This window comes from Oreochromis niloticus, linkage group LG3, assembly GCF_001858045.2.
Source record: "Oreochromis niloticus isolate F11D_XX linkage group LG3, O_niloticus_UMD_NMBU, whole genome shotgun sequence".
Taxonomy (NCBI): domain Eukaryota; kingdom Metazoa; phylum Chordata; class Actinopteri; order Cichliformes; family Cichlidae; genus Oreochromis; species Oreochromis niloticus.
Window position 1 is genome coordinate 24,027,265 of NC_031967.2, and position 23,433 is coordinate 24,050,697.

General features: G+C 43.4%; 3 protein-coding genes across 8 annotated transcripts in view; 1 reads left to right on the top strand and 2 right to left on the bottom strand.

Annotated features, from left to right (window-relative positions):
* The window catches only part of pacs1 (phosphofurin acidic cluster sorting protein 1), a 70,312-nt gene extending 67,241 nt beyond the window's left edge, over window positions 1–3,071 (bottom strand). The window contains exon 1 of one of the 4 annotated variants that reach the window (XM_019356886.2): window positions 2,369–3,071. In XM_019356886.2, coding sequence (XP_019212431.1) covers window positions 2,369–2,520 — 152 coding nt within the window. In that variant the 5' untranslated portion in view covers window positions 2,521–3,071. The remainder of the gene's footprint in view (window positions 1–2,368) is intronic. The other 3 variants (XM_019356887.2, XM_005453181.4, XM_005453180.4) reach the window with 3 other exon arrangements.
* Window positions 3,072–7,334: 4,263 nt separating this feature from the next.
* sf3b2 (splicing factor 3b, subunit 2) lies at window positions 7,335–17,067 on the bottom strand. 2 transcript variants are annotated; one of them, XM_003447603.5, is made up of 22 exons: window positions 16,881–17,065; window positions 16,385–16,431; window positions 16,101–16,151; window positions 15,170–15,394; window positions 14,890–14,940; window positions 13,874–13,958; window positions 13,683–13,762; window positions 13,282–13,390; window positions 12,984–13,081; window positions 12,459–12,695; window positions 12,249–12,371; window positions 12,074–12,154; window positions 11,752–11,979; window positions 11,517–11,666; window positions 11,306–11,395; window positions 10,551–10,658; window positions 10,348–10,455; window positions 9,938–10,080; window positions 9,189–9,290; window positions 8,428–8,527; window positions 8,127–8,318; window positions 7,335–7,719 (listed from the first exon to the last, which is right to left on the bottom strand). In XM_003447603.5, exons 1-22 carry the CDS (start codon window positions 17,008–17,010, stop codon window positions 7,648–7,650), a joined length of 2,610 nt encoding a protein of 869 aa, XP_003447651.1. In that variant the 5' UTR covers window positions 17,011–17,065; the 3' UTR covers window positions 7,335–7,647. The 2 variants fall into 2 exon arrangements, with proteins under 2 accessions (XP_003447651.1, XP_005453240.1); XM_005453183.4 differs by lacking the exon at window positions 16,101–16,151 and having other exon boundaries at window positions 7,648–7,719; window positions 16,881–17,067.
* Window positions 17,068–17,897: 830 nt separating this feature from the next.
* capn1 (calpain 1) overlaps window positions 17,898–23,433 on the top strand; it is a 32,323-nt gene continuing 26,787 nt past the window's right edge. The window contains exons 1-2 of one of the 2 annotated variants that reach the window (XM_003447550.4): window positions 17,898–18,055; window positions 21,811–22,536. In XM_003447550.4, coding sequence (XP_003447598.1) covers window positions 22,279–22,536 — 258 coding nt within the window. In that variant the 5' untranslated portion in view covers window positions 17,898–18,055; window positions 21,811–22,278. Of the gene's footprint in view, window positions 18,056–19,645; window positions 19,801–21,810; window positions 22,537–23,433 lie in introns of those variants that run through there. The other variant, XM_005453184.4, reaches the window with a different exon arrangement.

Sequence of the window (23,433 nt, forward strand, 5' to 3'; positions counted from 1 at the left end):
CGGCAGAGAGAGAGGAATCGCCCTGGTACGCAGCCAGAGAAATGATTTATTCCTCTATCATTCTAAAACATGAGAATAGAAGGTCGGGAACCCAGAGCACAGACGTGACCTTCGCGGCACTCTTGTTGCGTGGATGGATATGAGGAAGGGTGGAGCCGATTTTGAGATGACTGTGCCTTTTGTGCCCTTCAAAACATATTGGGGTAGTAACGGCTGCTGGTAATCGCAGGCTGATGCAAAACTCTGACTCGTGGCTGCTCAAACAACTGATATCATCTCTCATTCTGATATCAGTCATAAGTATTTCCTGTCAACTCCCCTCTGAATACGAGCAAAAAACAACAACAACAACAAAAAAAAGGAGCCACATGGCCTGCGAGTCTGGGTGGATATATAAACACCTATAAATACAGAGCACGTCCAGATTTTTTTTTATATATCAGGATAAGCAGGATGTGTGCTCCTGTCAGGGCAAATGCAACCCACAGCTCAGTGTAAACAACACACAAGGAGGCATTCTGGGTAGACAGGAAGAGGTTAGAGCAACAGCACCTCGGCTGGAGAGGGGGAAGTTCTTAGTCCTTACTGCAGAGACAAAGATTAGGCAACAAGGCATTGAACAAGAAGCAAACAGGCCACAGTCAAGACTCTGCAAGACATCCCCGCGACTGATTCAGTGTGTGGTATGCAGGTTCTTCTGACTCCGGATTAGACTTCCCTGTTGCTTGTGTCTGTGAAAAATCCCATTTAAATGTAGATGACAGAGTCAGTGCTGCTACTCCCCATCTCCCAGTGTCATCCTCCATTTCTCTCCAACCCTCCCACCCTCCTTTTCCCCCCCCTCCTTTCCTGCCTCCATGTTGCTGAAACTGCAGTGAAATCGAAGATATTTGACGGGCCGTGACGGCTGCAGGGGGTGGAATAAAAAAAATATAGAAAAAGTCCACAATCGCATTTTGAACCACGATGCCAAACTACTCAAATATCAGCTGAAGACGTTGATGCAAACATGGAAAAATCATCTCAAACAAAAGGGGGGAAATACATTTAATGTGCAGGAAAACACTGGGTGTTATAGTTAAGAGAGCTAATTGCACGACATAGATTTACAGCTGTGTCATTGAGGTGTGCACACACACACACACACACTTGCAGACCACTAAGAAGCCAAGCGTACTTTTGAGGTTTTGCTTCTAAATCCAGTAAAGCCCCAGAGCATTTCAGAGAGCAGCATTAGGGTGTCAGCATGCGGGCTTTGTGTGATGATGACCACAGTGCTTTTATTCCCCACTAATTGCTTTTAGTCACCTAAACATCTGCGCTCATCTGGATGAGGATGCGGCTCAGGCTTATGGAGAAAAGCATTTCTGCACATGTTTTTATGCTGCAGCAGCTCCCCAACTGTTTGCTTAGCTGGGATTGGAAAACACAAGCACTACTTCAGCAGTAGCAGTTAACCTTTGACCCTGAATCGAACTTGTTATGACCAGGGTTATCACTTAAGCGCCATAAAAAGAACAATGAGACAAGCTGCAGCTGGAGCGTGTTCATTTAGATTACACCTGATTATCACAGGACACATGACCACGTGCATCTGCCTCTGTGAGCCCCCCCCCCCTTGCAGGGTGGCTGTGAAACGCTTCAGTGTCTTTGTCTGAGGCAGAGCTTAGAGGTGGATGAGGTGTCTCTCCTAACATGACCTTGCTGCATTGCCCTTATGAACACGAACACACACACACACACACACACACACACCAGTCACATGACGAGAAGCAGTGGAAGTCTCAGCAGGGATCTGACACTAAACAAGACGTTTCAGCTTGTGGGTGCACCTCAGAGATGATCCCTGGCTTTGTCATCTCCCTCAGACTCACACATCACAGCACCTACTGTTACAGCTGTATAATAAATGGATGCAAAGTGGCTCTCTACAGTTGCAGCGACGGGCAGCGTGACCCGGTGCTTCATCAATCTTTTGTCTGTCTGCGCTAATCAGCTGGGCAACAACTAAGGCTGTTTGGAAATAACGAGGGAGCCTGCCTTTATCTTTAAAAGCAGAGTCGTAGAGTGATCGAGCTGAGGGCTGGGGACCACAAAAAGTGCTAACAGGAGGTCCAGTCACAGGGTAACACCACTGCTATTGGAGGCAGCCTCTTAATTAACGGTTTAAAGGGATCTACCAGTTTGTTAACACCACAACAGCCACCAGTGCAATGAGTCTTCCTAAATAGGCACTCGTGGGTGTCTGTGTGTTTGCAATCCCCCAGTGTAAACACACTGACTGGGTCACTTCCCATTCACAACAACCAGCCCACCCCACCAAAAAGCGATAAGTCACGCTAAGCCCGACCATCTCCCCTGCACATACCTCGGCACACAGCTGGGCGAGGAGCGGTCCACCTCCCAGGTAGCGTACAGGTTCATATGGACCGGACGGTTGGAGATGCTGACCGGCTTGGAGGGCTGCATGTGCGGCGAAGGGACGCCCCCAGTCCGCGGGAGCCCTCCTCGCTCCGACATCCTGGAGGCTGAAAACGGGCTTTAACACGGAGCTAATGGGGGGAATACCCGTAGTAGTCTGCCTTCTCCGTGTGTCGTCCTTCTTCTGGTGCTCTAGCTCCGTCTCCGCGCTTCGCTTTGCCTTGTTTTTTCAGGCTCCGGATGGTGCAGGCGAGCGCAGCGCTAACAGGAAAGTGCTAATCTCCGCCTGACAGTGAAAACATCGCAGTCTCCGGGGTTTCTACCTGACGGCAGGCGGCAAATACCCGCGGCTCTCTCCGTCTCTCCCTCTGCTTAAGTTGGTGTCGGCTCGGTGCGTGTTCGCCCGCTGGTGTTTATCGGTGCAGGAAGCGGAAATTTCTCTCGCCGAAGTCGCACAATGAGCAGAGAGCAGCGAGAGCAACGCCTCTACTGAGGACGTAGAGCGACTCCTGAGCGCGAGACTCACAGACAGGAACTGGCCAATCACAGCTGCTGCTGTTACTGCGTTTGTTTGAACACCACACACACTTTGTTCACCACTGCAGACTCAACTATCCTTATTTTAAACTTATTCATTATATCGTATTTTTTAATTTGTCTTACTATTGAACATTGCTGGAATGAATTTCTATTTTTTACCATTTTTTTATTTTAAATATGTTTTTTAACATTTTTTTATATTCATTGTATATTTTTATTTAATACATTTAAATTTGCTAGCTTACTATTTATTTTAGTTTATTTTTTAGATAAAGGCATGCAACTCCACCAATGGAGAAATTAAATCATAATATTAATAATAATATTACATTCATTTTATTACACATGTATTTATTATATACGCGTGTGTCCGTGTGTATTTTATGTTTTCTATTTGAAATGTAGAGTTTTACATTTTAAAAATATTTTACACTTTCCACCTAATTTATTTGCTTTTTTATGAGGATTGGAATGTGGAAGTGTGTTCCACTTTTGTTGTCCCTCTTTTACATTAAATATTATAGCCTTTGTTTTTTGAATGTTCAGTTCAAGTTTATTTGCATGGCACCAACTCACAACAACAGTCCAGGTGTTTTATATTGTAAGGTAAAGATCCTACAACACTAGAGAGAAAACCCCAACAATCAGATGGAGTTTTCTGCCTTTGATGACAGTGGACAGAAAGAATTCCCTTTCAACAGGAGAAACATTTTGCAGAACCAGGACCAGGAAAGGAGACAGGACAAAAGAAACACTAAATAATTGCTCATGATTAAATGCAGAGTTGTATATAGACACATGGGGAATAGAAAGAGGGCATCATGGGAATCCCTTGGCAGTCTGAACCTATTGTAATGTGACTAAGGGAAGATTCAGGGTCACCTGATCAAGACCCAACTATATGTTTTATCAAAAAGCAAAGTTTTAAGCCTAATCTTAAAAGTAAAGAAGGTGTCCATCTCCTGAATCCAAACTCGGAGCTGGTTCCACAAAGAGGGACCTGAAAGCTGAAGGCCCTACCTCCCATTCTACTTTTAAATACTCCAAGTACATCTGATTATATCTGTGCTTACAGGATTTGCATACTGATGTATATTTTCAGTAATAATGTATGTGGTCATCCTAAAAAAGAAACTTAAAATATGAATCGAGTAAGAACAAGAGAGCAACAGTTTCCCTCTGATCTACAGAATGTCATTACAGGAATTTAGCCTGTAACTTACAGTGTGTGTTCAACAGTGGCACATGCTCCTGTACAAATACCTTTAATTACATACAGCAACAGCAACAGTGTGTAACTGTTTAGACGTGGATTGATTCAAATCCTAAATAAGGTCCAGAGGTAATATTTACCCATGATTCAATGTTTTGTTTTGTTTTTTCCTTACAGCTTTTACTGTAAAGCTTCCATATATATATATATACTACGAAGGCCCCACTCAGGTGTTTTACCGAGGATCCATTTGCAAATTGCTCTTTTTTTGACCCATATTGCACACCGTCTGGAGTCTCAGGCGCTCCTGTAGTGATTCCCATTAGTCATACACACATGTAGATTCTTTCACACACACAGACACACACACACACCTAAGCTCTGTCAGCTGTTATGAGAAATATGCAAAACCGGTCAGAGTGTGTGAATTGAGATTGCTTTCCTCTCATTCTCTTCACAGTTTCCCAGATCTGCCAGATAAGACATCAGAGTTAATATTCAGCTCATTTTCATACGGTGGCAAAACATTTTTGTTTGCATGTGGCTTTAAACTCACAAAGAAAACAGACAAACACGCACACAAACAGGCCTTTCTCCCACACCTCACTGCACTGCTGTCCGAGCCATCCACCCTCTGACACAAAGGCCACCGTGCTGAATCTCCTCTGGGGTTTGGCTGCCTGTCAGCACAGCGTGAAGCAGGTGCAGCGTTTGCACCTTCAGGTGACAAAGGCACAGCTCTGATTACAATCTCTGCATCTGAATATGAATCAGAAGGTGACCTAATGGCAGCGTCACAGCCGGGGCCGGCTGCCATCAGCTTGACGTCTCTCTACAGGCAGATTATCCCAGCAGTGATCGGGGCTTACAAAAACATTACGCGCTCGAAATGTTCACGACAGCCCGAGGATACGCACATAACTGCACTTTAATGAAAAACTGATAGAGCCATGTTTTGCCCCTTTTTTTTCTATTGCTAGATTATGCTGCATTCAGAGGATGTAGGACATCTCAAAACTGTTTGTAAATATTTAAAAGGCACACTATAATTTATTAAATATTATTATTCTCACATCAAGATTTAAAGATTAAAACACATATCTGTTCTTATATCGTACTTTTCAGTGTTTCTTTAACTTTTTTAGCCAGTATTAAGCAGGGAGTGCATGTAAAAGACTTTGGACTTGTCATCAGTTCTCACTGGTTTTTGGGATAATCAGCTGATTTGCTTAAACACAGCGCACCCTCCCCTCCTTCCCTCTGCTCTTTTTAACACGCTTCTCTCACCACCAGCAGCTCCTGCCATTGATAAAGAGATTAGAATGGAGCAGATTAAAACATGGTCACGGGATAATCCCGGGTTACTTTTTACACAGCGGCCTAAATCTGCAAAGTCATCAAGTGACACTGCACAGGCTCCAAAATCCAGTGTCACAGTCAATTAAGTCGACACCGTTTCTTATGCAACCTCAACTCCAGCTCCCATTTTACTGTACAGCAGCCATGTAGTTACAAAGTAGCTGTGCGGTGTATGCATGCAGTGTTTGTGACAGATTTAGTAACCACACCAGTGCATGCTATTATATCAGGCTGATTGCATTATTGCTAGAGATCTAAAATGATAAAAGTAGTTAAAAAGTGCTTAAATTGTTTCTTTTGGCAGAAAAAACATAACAAAAAATCCCCTGAAGATATTAAGTTTATATAACAAATATAAAACATTCACATTACATGAGCAGAACCAGTGATTATTGATTTATGTCTATTTTTAGAATAGACAGCCACACCTTGCATATTTCCCCCATGTGTTACGGGGAAGTGCTGAAAGGAGTCTGTCTGCATTTGCAAAGTTCCTAGTAAGTGAGGCCGAGTACAGCGACTACAGACACTGTGCCTGGATAGATGGCTCTGTCAGCAGTATCAAGGTCTTATTTCCTCTAAATGGCCCACTGAGAGTAAAGTTTCAGTCACGTCGGTGAAGGAGACATCCTCAAATGTCAGATGATGTTGTTTACTCTTCAACACATTTACAGAATTGACCCTCTAAGCTGCTCTTCAGTCACAGCAGCCTATTAAGAAAGCTGTGGTCCTTCGTCCTCACAGCTCTGCAGTACTGGGAATGCTGGTGCTGTGCTGCCTTTCTCAGGATGGTTAAAGGATCTGATGTGAACAGGCTGTTGCTCCATGTGAGAAGCTGTGTACCAGTGACCGAGTCAGCATGAAGCTGCTGCAGTTATTTAGGTCACTGTGCTTCTCACACGGTCTGTCACGTTCGGTACTCGTTTGCCTCCTAGCTGCAGAAACCTGAACTACATCTTACTCTCTGAGATTCAGACCTCATTTAGAAGTCTGAGGTGGCCCCTGATGATGCATGCTTCCCTGACCACCTTGGTCCAAGCTGATTTTATGTGACATATCTGCTGAAGATCTGAGGCAAACAGCTTTGTACTCTTATTCCATTCACTGTCGATGGAAAGCTCTTTTGACTCGGGTCCATCTAGGGTGATGGCTTTAGAAGCCCACATTTGTTCCTGGAGTACTTCTGTAAGGTTCCTGGGCTGCCAGCCAAGACAGCCATGTAGAACAGCCAATAGTCTGTTAATGTTAAGCATTAAACTGAAAATAAATTAGCAATAGAAACACCTCGAGGTGTTGCTCGATGGACCTTTAGATTTGCACTTTACCTGAGTGTGAAGCACCAACCAAATACAATTGCATTGAAGTTCTAATAGGAATATGTTACAGGAATAAGTTGGTGAGATTAAGTAAAGATTTCTTGCTCTAAAAGTCCTTTTTTAAGCCTTCTTTCTGTACCACATGTGTTTAATAGCCATAGTGGAGAATATATAAACATATCCGGCTCTTTTATCTTCGGTCTGAGCTTGTTTGGATATGGATATTCTGGCCAGGTTAACAGAAGTGATCAGAAGCAGCCTTAAAACTCAGAGGCAAGAATTTCGCAGTTTCAGTGGAAGCAAAGGCCTTACAGAGACAGCACAGGTCATTAAGGTGCAAAAGAAGATCTCTTCCTCCTTTCAGTCTAAAGTCCCGATACTTCAGCTGACGCAGATGGGGAAAATGCCTTGCATTTTACCACCAGCGTGTAATCACACCTCCCCACAGAGTGGAATGAAATGAAACAGAAACCTGGAGGCAGTAAGATTGTGAACTCGTGTTGTCACGTCATTTATTTACAAAAAACAGAAAAAAAACATGGTTACCATGAAAAAAAACAAAACAAAAACATAACCAAGACCTTAAAAAGTTCAACACAGAAAAATGCACCTCGCCACAGTCATGTGACACTGACTACACGAGACACGCCCACGCTGTTGATTTACAGTTTACTGTTAAAGCGCTAACAGATGATCGGTGCTGCAGTGTGCATCCTCTGAAATTCAAATCTGCCTCTTCCTCTTTCATTTCCTGCGGTGGACGACTCTCTCGCTGAGCTTCGTTTTGGTTCATCTCCTCTAGAACTTGAACTCTTTGTATTTCTTGGCGCCGCCTCGCGTGTCCTGCGGCTGGGCCTTCCTCTTTTTTTGCTGTTTGGCGACAAGGAGGAAAAAACGGAGGAGGAGGTGGAAACTATTAATATTCAAATGTCACCCCAAGGGAAAACCTAAAAGACTATTGACTTCCACTTTCCTTTAGGTTATAAACAGAACTCATTTACAGTAACACGCTGGTAATCGACACATCAGGTGTGTTGGTCATGAGATCAATGACATGGGAACTAGCAGTTTTTGACCTCTTAAACAAACAACTGATTTTGGCTTTGCTGATGTAACTTCTGCCTTTTTTTGGTTTGAAATGCTCTGCTATCTGCCTGCAACATTTCTTTAAAGCTTCCACGAGCTGAGCGTGTAATCGGAGCAGAAATCAGCTACACAAAAACATTTGTGTGAAGGAAAAATGTTTTTAAAAAGCCACAGATTGTGTGTCTTAGTACCTTCTGTTTGGCTGCGTGCTCAGCCACCATGTCGCTGAAGTCCTCCTTCTCCACCTGAGCCTGCTGCTCTCTCACGTGCTCCTCGTACTTCTGCGTCATGGCCATCGGGTCCAGCTCCAACTCCTCCGGGGCCAGGGCCACCTCCACACCCTGCGACTCCTGCCCTCCACCAGCCTTACGACTGGCCATGGCCTGAGGACAGCAGAGAGGTATTTAAGATTCAGCTAGAGTGGCAGAGGAGAACGGGAACGAAAAGAAAAACGGCTGTAAAGTCATTTCATTTGGACACACTTCTCCTTACCGCTGACATTTCGTAAATGTGCGTCGAGGCCATCATAGCTGCTCCTACGGGGCCCGTTCGTCTTTCAGGGAGAACAGTGAACAGCTGTGGCGTCTCACTGCTGCAAAACAAGAACGTGTCAAACTACAAAAAAGCGCATGGTGCTTTAGAAACAGAATAGTTCTAGCTTTTTCTAAATGAATGCTATTTCTATTAAAGTGTGGCATTAAACTTTATAACGCTTAGAAAAATCGGAGTGGGTGTGAGGACATTTTCCCCCTGCTGTTTACAGCAAAAGTGACTCATTTATTTTTTTAGACAGCATCATTCATATAAATAAATGTGAATGGGTCATTCCATATCAGCTCCTCAAATGCCATCAAATACCAGGACGGTTTGTCTCTGGACGAAATTGTCTCTTTTTTCCTAATATTTAAGCTTTAATATCTGTGAAACCTTATTTGGATTGTTTTAAAGGATATTTAAACGTCCAAATATTTTACAGACCTCGATCATCCGTCATTCTTTGTTAGCTTTACAGAGCTGTAGTACCAGAAGATTTCAAGGACCCAACTCCAATACTCTCAAAACTGGATGCTGGGAAAACATCTAAAAACACCCCAGTACTCACCCTTGAAATACTTGGAGCCAAAATGCACAATTTCTATTAAGAAGTGCATTTTTCACTTTTATTTTTTTTTTGTTATTTTGTTATTTTTTTTAAAGATAAATCTGATGATCCGATGGTTAAGTAAAGGGGCACTGAGTGGAACGACACTCACCCATCCATGGCCTCCTCAATCTTCTTCTTCCTCAGCTCGATCAGCTCTGGGGTCTCCATGCCGGCTGGTACTGATGAGAAGCCTCCCGGGGTGATCAACCCACTGAGACACACAAAGCGACACACAGCACATGGTGAGTTTATTGGTGAGCACAAACTTCAGAAAACGTCACACCGGCAAGCCTTGAGAAAGGTCTAAAAGCTGTGGACACACATGCACGCGCGTGCACACACACACCCTTCTGTTAGCAAAAAGCGAGGACATGTAGTCACACACTGCACCATGAGATACGGACCAAATAACCCAGTTAAACACTAATGTGACTGGACACTTCCCGGCCCCTGTTCTCAGGTCATTTACAGTTACACGTTAAATGAAGGAAAAAGTTTTGAAATTAATGTCGATCTCAGCATTGATGTCTGTCTGATACTTAGGCTTACACATCTATAAAATGGATCCTTTGAAGTCTTTAGCTGCAAGGTTACTTTTTATTTTTGCCATATCCCCAACATTAAAAACGTCTTTAGACCGAAGCGCTGAGTCTCACACGCTCTGAGCTGAAAACACATGAACCCACTTGGACGTGAGCCAATAAATAAATGTGACTGAGATGTTTGTGAGGTGCGACCCTTTTGATTTTAGGCTTTACACTTCAGGGCAAGAAAACTCTAAATAAGATTTAAGACTCATCTATTAATCATTATCAGCTTCTTGATTAAATCACTGACTGTACTGTGCACATTAAGTACCTGTCTGCTGGTGTGAAGAATCCGGTTTCATCTGGCTTCTCCTCGTCGCTCTCCTCCTCCTCCTCTTCCTCTGATGATTCCTCATCCGAGGGTTCTAGCTCTCCCCACGTTGTGTGGTCCACCTCTTCTTCCTCCGCCTTAGCCTAAATGCAGAAACATGTTAGTGTATTAGTCATCGTTAAGAGACGGCCATAATACGTGTAGCAATCGAAAACAAAAACCTAAACAGTGAAGACAAAAAATTTCAATTTGGATGAAATTCTTACCAAGACATGCACCAACAAACAATCATACACAAGAGTTACTGATGTTGCAGGACTTAAAGTAACAGTATTTACTCTTTTACATTGTTAAGAAGTTACTATGATGACTATAATTATTTTTCTGAGGGTATATTGTGCACTCCTGACCTGGAAGTCTGCAGAATTGGTCCCGAACACATCGCCGTAAAGGGGTTTGCCCATCTCGTCTACCGGGGGCTTCCCCCAGCCTCCAGCGTGATAACCAAAAGTACAGTTCTGATGAAGGGATGCAGATAAACAACATTAGGAAAAATGAGCAATAACTGATTCACTGACATAATTGTTAAACTGCTTTTTGGATATTTTGTTACCTCTGGGATGGGAGAGTTTAGTCCAGGGATCTTCAGGTTGGGATAGGAGGGAGGAGGTCCGTACCTCTGCATGGCTATCAACCAGGGAGGCGGCACCTTGTGGGCGTTCTAGCGATGAAGACAAAGCAAAAATCCAAGTGAAATTCTCGCTCTGCTTCCTCAGTAAACACTAAGATGGGCTCCCCCTGTACTGATCGCATTTTCCAAGCTTAAAATATGCTCAGCATTCATTTGCGTGCCTGTTGGTGTTGCCTGCGACAAAAACACCGCCTGGATATATTTATATAATTGTCGTTACAGCAGCATTGTCCTCGTTACTGTGTCGGTGTAAACAAGTCCTGTCACGTCTTATCTGACACATTTATTCTCACAGCTTGTACGTTCATCCACTTAACAGCAGTAACAGAGAGAGTGACATAATGAGATAGCAGGGAGAGTGATACTACAGAGCAGGACAGTAACAGCAAAGCAAGAGCAGCTGATTTATTTCTGTCGCAACTGGAGCTTCATACAGTAGCTTTATATCACACTCTTACATAATTACAGAGTCTCATCACTGAGATCAAGATGAGCCCAAGAACACAATAAACAAAGACAGTATGAAGCTCTAAGATCACCAAGGCTCGGTTTCTGTTTATATGCGCTCAGATTTGTGTGTTTAAGAGAAACTGCAGTTAATTTAAAACATGGTGGCTGTTTTTTTTGTGATTTAGTTCATTAAATTTGCACAACGTTTGAACAATAGTGAAACTCACAGGTCCAACTGGCATGCCCAGAGCGATACGCAGCTCATCAGACAGATCTCCGGGTTTCTTCTCTTTCAGACGAGTTTCAAACTCTTTACCCTGCAGAGCCACAAAAACACAAAGTAGGTCATGTCATGGAGCTGTAGCGCTCATAACGTCCCTTTGATAAATGTACCTACGTGGTCCTGATTACATGTGAGAAAAGCGAGAATTCTTGTACCTCATAGTAAAGGTCTCCGTGGATGGTGAGCTTGGGCTTGATTTGCCATTTGAAGAAAGCATCGTGGAGTTTCTGGTAGTCGATGTCGATCTTTCCCATCTTGGGACGAACCTTCTCTCTCATTTTGGTTTTCATAGTTTTGGCATCCTCCTGCGAGTGGACAGAAAAACAGAATTACTAATCATGCAGTATTATTTCTGCTAATGTTGACTCAGACCATCAGAAGGCCACCCACCTTCTCCTGCAGAGCCTCCCTCATCTCCTGGATTCCCGTCCTCCTGATGAACTCGGGCAGCTCAAACGGTGGCTTCTCGATACCTCTCTTTCCCTGCAGATACTTTCGTTTGAAGCACCAGTGTCTGGGCACCGGCACCGTGTTCCTGGTGGCCTTTAAGTGCACGAGCAGCTTGGGCTCCTGAGCCGTCACATCGTGCATTTCCACCACATCGGGACGAGCCACCAACTGAAGCAAAGTGGCAGCAGGAGATATAAAGGTTATCATCTATTCACAATCGTGCATGGATTTTAGACTGAAAAAACAAACCATATATTTTTACCTGTTTGAGTTCAGCCACTGTCAGCCGGTTCATCCTCCTCAGCTTCTTCTTGGATAGTTTTGGGGCATCCGGCCTGATTTCCTGCATGATAAACATTTCAGATGTTTAGCACATAAGCAGACAAATATTCGTACTTTTTGCTCCGCTCTCGTAAAAAAATGGAGGAATTAAAAACCTCATCACTGTCGTCACTGTCTTTCTTCTCCTCCTCAAATCCTTTTTTCCGCAGCACAGCTGTCTCGTGCTTATCCGACTTCTCGGGCTCCTTCTCCTTCTCTTTCTTCACATCATCAGTCAACTAGAAAAAGACAAGGAAATACAGACTGCGTTAGGGGTGGGGATCAAAGGAGACGCTATTATAGTCAATCATGTCTGCTGTGGTCACCTTAAATGCCTCAAAAATCCGCTTGAAGAAGATGTAGTTGGGGTCGTAAATCTCGGGCTCCTCTGTGACGTACTCGATCTCCACCTCTTGCTCCTTCTCTTTGTCCTTCTCCTTGTCCTTCTCCTTGTCCTTCTCCTTGTCGCTGCCCTCCTTCTGCTGCTGCTCTGCCTGCTCCTTCTTCTCCTGCGCTCGCTTCTTCTTGCTCTTCTTTTTGCGGTTCCTGCGTTTGCGGTTTTTCTGAGGAAAAGATTGGGTCATAAATTCAGAGATGAGATTCCAATAGCTTTTAAAAAACAAAAAACAGCCTCATTGTTGAGTAATTCATGCCGGGAAGCAGTTTACTTTGGGATTATAAGACAGACTTCACAACTACAAAGCCTGATTTTATAGCTTTGTGTTTTCTGAATTAAATTAGATACCGTTTCCCAGGTTGACACTTTTAAGTCTCAATGAAGAACTGTCAAAGTAAATTCCTCACATGGACTCACAATGCTGTGACTTTAAAGGTGCCAATCGTAGACTTACATCTTTTTTAGACATCTGGCTGTCATCATCTGTCTCAGACATGAGTGGTGCGGATGAATTGGCCATGTCCATCTCTCCTCCCTCATCGTCGTCATCCTCTTTTGAAAGATAAATGTATATTTTAAAAAAAACAAAAAAAAAGCAGCATGATCATACTATAAAAACTCATTTTCCAAAATTAGACACCTTAAGATGATTATAGCTGTTCTTCCCAGGCAGTCACTACAGAACAAAACTGATCATAAATTTTTAAAAAATAAAGTTTTTGGTTCAGTAGCAGTCTAATCAGCTGACCGACCTGTGGGATCAGTGAGCTGCTCCTGTCTGATCTCCTTCAGCTGGAGGATCTTCTCCAGAGCCTGGGGGATCTTGGGCCCAGTGACGCTCATCTCCTCGCTCTGCCAGCTCTGAAATTCACACCAGAAAAATGTGAGATTATGGACACTTTATGTGCATCTGTGTCTGGAAAAAGAAAAAAAAAAACCCATCTTTCACCAAAACTTGGTCCTAAGATGTTTGCATTAGTTTTGACTAATGCAGAAATGTCTGGACACAAAATACAAACAATGGTGGAAAAGGGGTCAAACGATCTCATTCTGTCATGTGTGATGAATCAACAGGATGGCTCAGCTATCCAACCTTAAAACAAACAAACCAAAAACACAAGCAAGTTCAGAACTACATATGAGGGGTATTTACCTCTCTGTTATCCTCTCCAGGAGGAGGCGGCACTCTGTGTTTCTGAACTGGCAGCATGCTGACACCTGGAGGCAGAGGCCCTGAAACACACATAATTATATTTTAAAAATGGCTCCTACAATGTGCTGCTTCAGAAGAAATTAATATTTCTGAAATACAGTATGTTACATAAAACTCTGGCTTAAACACACCTCTGATTGGGGTGACAGTGGGCATGGACCTGGGCTGCATCTTGGCCATCTCCTGCTGACGCTCCTGTTCCAGCAGCACTGCAGCCTGAAATGAAAATGTTTCAAATTTTTTAGTAGCCCAAAGGTGAAACATACACACAACACACACACACAAAATTATAATTCCATCTTCTGGTGGTTATCCAGCTCTGGGTCACGGGGTCAGAAGTCTGAGCAGAACACTCTCACCCCAGCCACCTCTTCCAGCTCTTACAGAGGGACTGGAGGTGTTCCCAAGCCAGCTGAGAAATGTAATCTCTCCAGCATGTCCTGGATCTGCCCCGGGGCCTGCTGATGGTAGAGGGTGCCCAAAACACCTCAACTTAGAGCGGTCCAGGAGGCAATGACATTCAGATGCCTGAACCACCTGGTGGAAGTGGTTCTATTCTGACCTCTCGTGAATGACTGAACTCCTCACCCCATCTCTAAGACTGAGCCGAGCCCGTCATTTCTTTGGTGTCATTCTTTCAGTCACTATCCACAAAATGTAACCACACGTGAGGGTGCCAACACACTGGTAAACTCATGGCCTTGCTTTCATATTCAGCTTCTCACAGCATCCACCATGCTGATTCATCTGTCACCCTCCCGCTCCACTCTCCCTTGTTTGTGAACTAGATACTAGATCAGGGGTGGGCAACTCCAGGGCTTAAGGGCCGGTGTCCTGCAGGTCTTAGATGTGTTCTTGATCTAGTCACAGCTGATTTAAATGGCTAAATTACCTCTTCTACATGTCTTGAAGTTTTCCAGAGGCCTGGTAATGAACTAATCATTTGATTCAGGTGTGTTGACCCAGCGTGATATCTAAAACCTGCAGGCACCGGCCCTTGAGGCCTGGAGTTGCCCACCCCTGCACTAGATACTTGAGGTAGCAACGTGTTCCCACACTGAATTGGCTTTTCCACCCTTTTCCAGCCGAGAAAATGTACGCAGCTCATTGAGAAAATATTTCAATTTAGAGTTCTTCATCCTCTTACCCTTTTCTGTTGCTCCAAAAGATCTTGTTCATCCATGACATGGGAATCACCCTGAGATAGCCACAAACAATAACAGCCAGTCAGACAAAACATGCTTTTTAAACTGTTTTCTGTGTAGTGCAGTTATTGCCGTGTTGTTATGAAGTTATAAAAAACATTTATCCTGTCAAATTGTGGTTTACGTTATGATCACATCTCAGAATGTTACTTTGTTTAATAAATGCAAAACAAATTGGCAAAAATGAGTCAAACAGTAAACTTTAGGTCCAGCTATCCTCACCTGCTTGGCTCTCTCCTCCTGCTGTAACAACATGGCTGCTCTATGCTGAGCCATCTTCAGCTGATCATCCTGTGTGAGGCCAGGTGGCAAAACAGAGTGGTCCATGCCCATGTGTATACCAGGTGGAGGGGGCCCACTAGGCATCATGCTCATAGCTGGGATCATACCCATACCAGGAGGCATGGGCGGCATGGGCATTGGGGGTATGGCAGGGATACCTGGCATCTAGAGAGAAGGAAATACAGGAGACTGTGATGTTAATGGGAAGCACGAAGGACTGAAGTGAAGTCACACTGAGACTGTGTGACTTTCTAGGTGAGATATTAAGGCGTTCAGTGAATTCTCGTTTTTGTTTTGGTGAAGTGTTTCTTAACACCATTCAACATAGTTCTACAAACACATGACAAAACATACTCAACTGTAACAAATTTGCAAGACTGAAAAGTTATGATTACATAAAAGCGACTTTCGGCTGCTCCCTTAAGGAGTTAAAACAGCAGGTAGCTCTGTGATATGTGATTCAGAAGAAGCCAATCCTGACAGAACCCCAAAGAGAATTGTGCCTCCTCCTACAACAGGATCTTTTGCTTTTTAAGCAAATGTGTTACACTCTGTAACAGCTTTAGTAACAGTTGCAGAGGAACCGAATGGCTTGTAAAAATGGGCCATACACCCCATATTATGGAAGATCCCCCACTGCAAGGAACCAGATTGAATGCCTTCTCCAAGTCTACAAAACACATGTAGACCTGATGGGCAAACTCACACACACAGCCTCAAATATGCTTGAGAGCTGGTCTAGTGCTCAAAAACTGCACAATCTAAACACGTAAATCAAAATATAGAAAACATTACATCGACACATTGTAATGTTTTTCACCATTGTATGCTGCAGTATTAAACAGACATCAGTGTTTTCCCTCTAATTTACCTGGGAGCCCATTTGTTTATCATCAGTAGGTTTGCTGAGAAGAATCCCAGTCTGTGGAGGGACACATGTAAAAAACACAAACCAGAACAGTTTCTTTGATTTCAATGAAAAGGAGAAGAGGTTCGAGAAATAGATGAATAGTTTGGATATACTATTAACTTCTGCCCAGACTTTATTCATTACTACTCTAGCGTAGCGTGAAAGGTCATCAATAGTTACAAAAAGCACCATCATTCCAATCAGCTGCACGTTGACTGAATAAAACCGAATCCAAATGCATTTACCTGCATCATGTAGCCCTTCAGTCTGTCAATCAACTCCTCTCTGGGACCTAAAGAGGAGAAAATGAATCGGAAACGGCTGTTAAACAACGCTGATATCACTTTAGGCGTGTAAAATGTGCACCAATAATGTGCCAGAAAAACTCAGAACTCATTTTGAAGTTAACGAGTTACAGAAAAGTAGGCTAATGTTGACCCCTCCATATCAAGTTAGCAAAGCAGCTAAACCGCTGAACTAGTTACAGAGGTAATACGAAGGAAAAAACCTAGCCAAACGCTCTTAGTTTTACCCAACATGAATCACAAGAGTTAAAATGTCACTTACATGATTAATTAGTGCATGAAATTTACTTAACAGAGTGTAAACATAACTCAGGCCTAGCTTAAACTCCTTGCAACGGAAGCGTTGCGTTTTAATGCTACTAGCTTAAGTTAGCAACGGACTAGCTGCCGATAGCCTGTGATAAGGCGTAGTGCTCTACGCGGGTGTTTTTCTTACCCATGTTGGGTACTCCAAGCTCTGCCAGCTTGCCCTGAAGCTCCGGGATGCTCCATGTATTCAGAGCTGCAATAGCACTCCCCAAATCGGACGGGAGAGAGTCGGTGCCCGGCGGTCCGTCGGATGCCATGTTGAGGTTAGCTCAATGGAACAACGGCGGCAGCGGAGGACACGCGAGAGCTGGGGAAACACGCAATGCATGACGGGACGTGAAGTCTGAAGAGAGATTTTTTTTTAATTAAATGCACTGCTACTGCAACATTCAGTCAGATCAAGTACTTTCAAAATATACATTCCCAATAGGACAAAACATAAAATGGGACAAAAATCATATTCTTCAGCTGCGTCCAATGCATTGTGCGGAATAAAAGGCATTCCTTTCAGACACATCACACAACCGAGTCACCCTGTGTTTGAACTTTGGCCATCAGGTAAAAAGATACAGACTAATACAATCCCACACAAACAGACGCTAATCTGTGCCCCCAATCACCCCCCTCACCCCCCATACACTGTGATAGTTTACACTGTTTACAACTTCAGTACGATCTTATTAATTTATTTTCACTATTTGTTCTTTTCTGATGGGCATAAACGCGCTACTAACTGGAGTCGCTAGATGTCACCGTTGGCTGCTTAGACTTGAAATCCTTTAAATGTTGCCGTTAGAAGAATAAAGAACTTCCCTATTTTTACATTTTATAGCTTACAAGTCTACTGACCTTTTAAAGTAGGTATAAAATAGAAATACTGTGCGTAACTAAACTTCAAATGGAGTCTAGCACTTGGTAAATGTGTCCTTTTTAGTTAGGCTCAGTATTTGTAAAACCATAGAAAGGGATTTTTATCTTTTAAAGGGCAGCATAATGCATATAAACGCGCACTACCATAATGAACCACAGCATCAAGTAAAATCTGCTGCAAACAAAGAGCACTACATGAGAGAACAGCGCACGAATCCCTCCCTTTCAGTGTAGTTTTATGACTTGCGGGCACTGCGCAGTCGCATTGGAACGAGGGCACACATAGCGGCAGCAGGGCGTTTCTTCTGTATAGAGAAGAGGGGAGGGTACAAGGAAGGGTACATACTAAACATGGAACGGAAAGCATGTTGTGAAGTTGCATGTTGAATTTCCGTAACAAACTTTTTTTTTTCAGAGGAAACGCATTGCAAGGTAAATATGAGATTCATCCTTCAACATCACTTTACATCAGCAGTTTAGTGTCGGGGCGCAGGGAAGTGCACTGTGCAAAACGCGTTTGTCCTCCTGGTCTGAACTTTTTTTTTTTTTTAAGAGCAGAACTGGAAGTTTGTGAGTTGTTGTTTAGTTTAGTTTGTAAAGCCGGAACAAACTACAGTCAAACACGAGTCTGGCCCTGGTTTCACGAGAGTAATAACCAAGAAATATTACTAGCCCACATTAGTGTGCTGTTGATTCCGCAAAATCTGCTTTTCCTGTGTTAATCTTTATTAATTTTTTTTTTTTCACCGTGACTGATGGAAGTGAAGGGATAGGAAATTCGTCAAACAGCTGTTCGTGTTGCTCATTGTTTATTTCTTTCATTTCATTTTTTTCCCCGGGACCACACCTATCTATCTGTCATAGGAGCTTTTGCTTATCTGCGTGAGCCATGCGCCCAACTTAAAGTTTTATTAAGAGCAAAATCTGCTGGAGCTGAGGCGCATGCTCTAACGAGTATTCTCTAATTGTAGCCCAGTGTTTCTAAAGGCTGCTTGTTTTCCCTGCAGACTTTGATGAGAAAAATGACTCTCACACAGAAGTCAGCATGTTCCCTGCAGCGGTCACTGTGTGTGTGTGTGTGTGTGTGTGTGTGTGATCTCTCTGCTGGTCTATTTTCTCCAAACACTTTGGATATTTTATCACACAGTAAACTGTGTTGGAACATGAACCCCTGCATGCAGAAATACACCACAGGCGCTCAGAAGGCTTACTCATGCCACAAACTCTTGACTCCACCCTCCCAAAGGCAACACTTATTTACTATCAGCATGCATTTAATCAGCCCAAGTCGTGAGGAGGAAACTGGACTCAGACAGTCATCGGCAGAAAAGCATTAGTCACACATAGTTGATGATTGCAGTGCTTTCACAGCCTTTGCATGGCTGCACAACCCCTATGTTAAAGGAAACATCCTGCTGCTGTGCCAAAACAAATAAATAAAAGAGCTGGGTTATAGGTTGGATGAAAGTGCACATTTTCAGTTTTCTTGTGATTATACTAAGTGTTGCATTGCTAGACGATACGGTAGCACATTCTCTTGTGCTACCACCCACATTGAGGGGGAGGCTAAGCGCGTGTGTGTGTTGGGATGTGGCGTGAGGGTATGCAGGCTGCATGTATTTCTCATGTGAGGGGAAGTAAAATATTCATTAGAGTCAGATTGAACTGTTGTTGGGTAAAATGTGCCCGATGGCAGCCAGCAGAGGTAAAAACCACACAACTGAGGTTTTAACAGAACACGTTATGATCCTTTGTTGTTGGTTTAAGTAATGGGGCCATGGGTGTCTTGTCATAAAACTAACTTAGAGTGACATGCATATTGAAAGCGTATGAGTAGTTGTTTGTGGTTTGCAAGTATTTCATGGTAATGGGTGTGTTTTGTGAGGGGCAGTGTTTTTTTTCCTCACAGAGCAGTCACCTGACACACTTCTGCCTACAGTCAGTAGCTCCTCCCGTTCTAGGAAAAGTTAAGTTATAGGAGTGCTCAATCATTTCATTCAGGTGACAATGCGACTACGTTAACAGTGGGGAAAAAAAGATGTAGAAATCAGGTGTAACTCCTCCTTTCCGCCACATTTGGCACATCCCTCGTAGGAGGTTGACTATAAAGCTTGTACAGAAGGGTCTGTCTGGACAGGTTCCTGGGATCAAACTAGAAGGTGCAGTTTAGAGGAGAGGTAAGAAACAAACACATGGGCCTGACATGAATCTGAAAACTTTCATTTTTAACCAGACTTTTGTTAGGGTTAGGGTTAGACTCAGCAGTGAGGGGAAGAACAGGGACAATTTTATTAATGGTAATAAAGGGATAAACATGGTCAGCAGGATGGATCCATGCTTTCATATTTTTGCCGTATTCTGACAGTAACGTTCTAATGTTGTTGCTAAAATTGAGTCTCATTAGAGCAGAAAATTTCCGATCATCTATTGTCCAAATCTGCAAATCCTGTGCGAACTGTAGCCTCAGTTTCTTGTCCTTAGCTGATGGGAGTGTCACACTGATGTAGCCCGTCTGCTTGTTGTGTTTGTGTTGTGTGTTTAGAGACGCTCTTCTGTTCACTTTGGTTATAAAGAGCAGTAATTTGAGTTACTGTTGGCTTCCGATCACCTCGAAGCAGTCTGACATTTCCACTTTGACTTCTGACATCAAGAAGATTTTCACCAGAGAACTGCCCCTCGCCAAAATTTACTCCGTTTTGGCTCACGCTGTGTAAACTGTAGAGATGGCTGTGTGGGGAAATCCCAGCAGATTAGCAGTTTCTGAAATACTCAGACCAGCCTGTTTGACAACAACCGTGCCACATTCAAAGTCACTTAAATCACATTTCTTCCTCATTTTGATGCTCAGTTTGATTTCCAGCAGGTCGTGTTGACCATGACTAAATACCTGAATACACTAAGTTGGTGCCATGTGATTGGCTAATTAGATATTTGCATTAACACACAGTTTAACAGGTGTAACTCTAGAGGCCACTTCACTAAAGGTATTTACATGTCCACATTTAATTTGTACATACATTTATATAATAAAGAAAAATAGTGTTGGCACTTGTAGTGATGCTAATGCTAATATGTGGTACAGATGCTAAATAGCTCTTTATAAAGAATGCAGGAGGAAGCAACAGTAGTTGTTACAGCGGTGGCAAAAGTGCCTTTGTTATTGTGAGTAATAATGCTTGTGGTAAGAAATATAATGGCAGCAATAGTTGTGGGTGCAGCCATTAATCAGCGCTTCCAGCTTTGCTAGCTGTAGCTTTAGGGGTCTATTAGCAGAAATAATGTGTAGTACTCATGTACATGATCCTAATGTAGTTTCATCATGCTAGCATGTGCAAAGACAAGTCTTTGTGTTGTGTAATTTAACAGATGAGAAACCTGCTGTCGCAGCTGCATGCTCAGTTTTTGGCTCTCTTAGCAGCAACATTCTTCACACAGTCAAATGGGCCATCTTTGTGGGTGTGGTTCACTGTTAGCAGGAGGAGGAAACTCTTACATGGCCCCACTGCTACACAAGCCAGTGAAAGCCACATTCTTTTCTGTTTCTGCTGTGACGGACACCTGTGGACTGAAAACAGGAAGTGCGTATCTTTATGTGCATATCTGAGGTGAGGGAGTGAAAAAAAAAGCTGACAGAGTTGAAAGAAGATAAAAATAAACGCCTTCCACTCTGTGTTTGATGGAAAAGACGCAGACTCAAAGCAAAACAGTGAGACTAACTCAGTCCAAAGCTCCAGTTCTGTCTGTGGTGGCACTAATGATAGTTTATGCTTCCTCATCCCAGCCTCTGCTTAATTAAAGCGTCACACAGAGAGCTCGTGCTTGTTCTTTGCCTCATGCAACCTTTATCGTAATTCACACAAAACCACACACGCATCCTCCTTTGTTAATGTGCTTTTCTGATTAAACATTGACTTTAAATGTAGTTCTCACTTACACTGTGCACACATTCAGTGCACCACAGTAAAAGTTGGCACAGATGTGCCATGTGTGTTAGGCTTTTCTAAGAATGCATGCGTGGTTGACTTCAAAGAAACAAGGAGACCTCGTTTCACATGGAGGGTGTTCACGGCCTGTGCTTTTGTTCTCTGATGTATGTGTAGATATTGGTATGTACAGACTTGTATCTCACTGGATAACTTTTTTACTCTTGTGCTCAGTTCCTCACTTTCAGCTTCTTTTTTGTGCAGGGTTTGGCCACTGCTGTGATAAGGACAGGCTGTGATCCTGCACGGTGGGAACTTGCCAAAAAAAGAACAGACGAGGACTAGTGTTATCTGGAATTGGATCTTTTGCACTGAGGAAGACGTCTCTGCTGTGACAAACTTGGGATTTATTTTAGCTCCTCCGTTTTTGATTGCAATCAAAGCATCCAGCGAGAGTGCAACCACATGCACCACAAGCAAGCAGCAGCCTAGCCTCATCAGTGCTTAATAGCGTCTTAATAGCTACTGATGTTTTATTCTGATGATTGAGCCTTGAAGCCATTACCACTTTATATCAGGTTTACATCAGCACTTTATAATATAAAAGCTCAATAGGCTGCTGTTGCCTCTTTAATAATTGACACATCTTTACTTCTTATTGTGGTTCCAAAGAGAATCAAATTGATAGCAGCAGTCAGTCCTACTGTGCTCTAGTAACTCGACAAGCTCAAGATGGCAGAGCAGCCCATTTATGCCACCGGCATGGCCTACAAGCTGAGGAGCCAGTGGGATCGTAATGAGGGCCTGGGGCAGAACCACAATGCGGTGAAGTTCTTGGGTCAGGACTATGATTCTCTGAAAGCCCAGTGCCTTCAAAGCGGGGGATTGTTTGAGGATAGCCTGTTTCCTGCTGTAGCGTCATCTTTGGGATTCAACGAACTCGGCCCCAGATCGGCAAAGACCAGCGGCGTCCGCTGGATGAGGCCCACGGTGAGAAATCCCAGCGGTGGTGGGAGGTGTATATGTGTTTTTGTGTGTGTCTTTTGCCCAAGCATGGGTGAGTGGAATATAGAAGCCATTCAAATCATTTGTACATGTTCTGGATGTTTAACGTTATAGACAGTGTTTGCAGATTTCTACTGTGATTTTACTTACTGTGCCTGGTACAGTGATAGGATGCCACCTATGCAACAAGTCCAGCCAGGAAATTTCCCCACTACTACATATTCAACAGTCAAACGTTAGTGGTATTATAACTAAGAGGAAGCGTTTAGGAATGACAACAACTAAACCGCAAAGTGGTAGGCCAGAGTTCAATCACACAGGAACTCGTAATGCTTCAGCATACCAAGAAATTTTGGACAATTAAATGCTCCTAACTTCATGGGAACAGTTTGGGGATGGCTCCTGTTCCAACATGACTGTGCACCAGTGCACAAAGCAAGGCCCATAAAGACATGGATGAGTGAGCGTGGTGTGGAAGAACTTAAACTCTATGGATTAAAAATGAGACGTCACTTGAATTCATATATGTGTGAAGCCAGACGAGTGAATACTTTTGGCGATATAGTGTAGCTGTTTCTGTATAGTGTAGCAGACCACACCCCTGAATTTTCTTAGATCTTATCTGGCTGCACTGCATCACAATGCGAAGGTCTGACTCACGCCTACAAACGCCTCACTCAGATATTTGGTGGTTTTTAAAGTAGCAGCTCCTTTGCAAACAGTGTGTAATGTCTGAACGAGCCACTAAGAGTGGAGTAGGTAATTGTCTGGAGAATTCACAGCAAGCAAGGGGACATCTTGACCTCCTGCATGTAACTGCAGCACCCCACCCTGAGCCATAGCATTCTAAATATGTGCAGCCATCTGACAAGAGGTATCTCC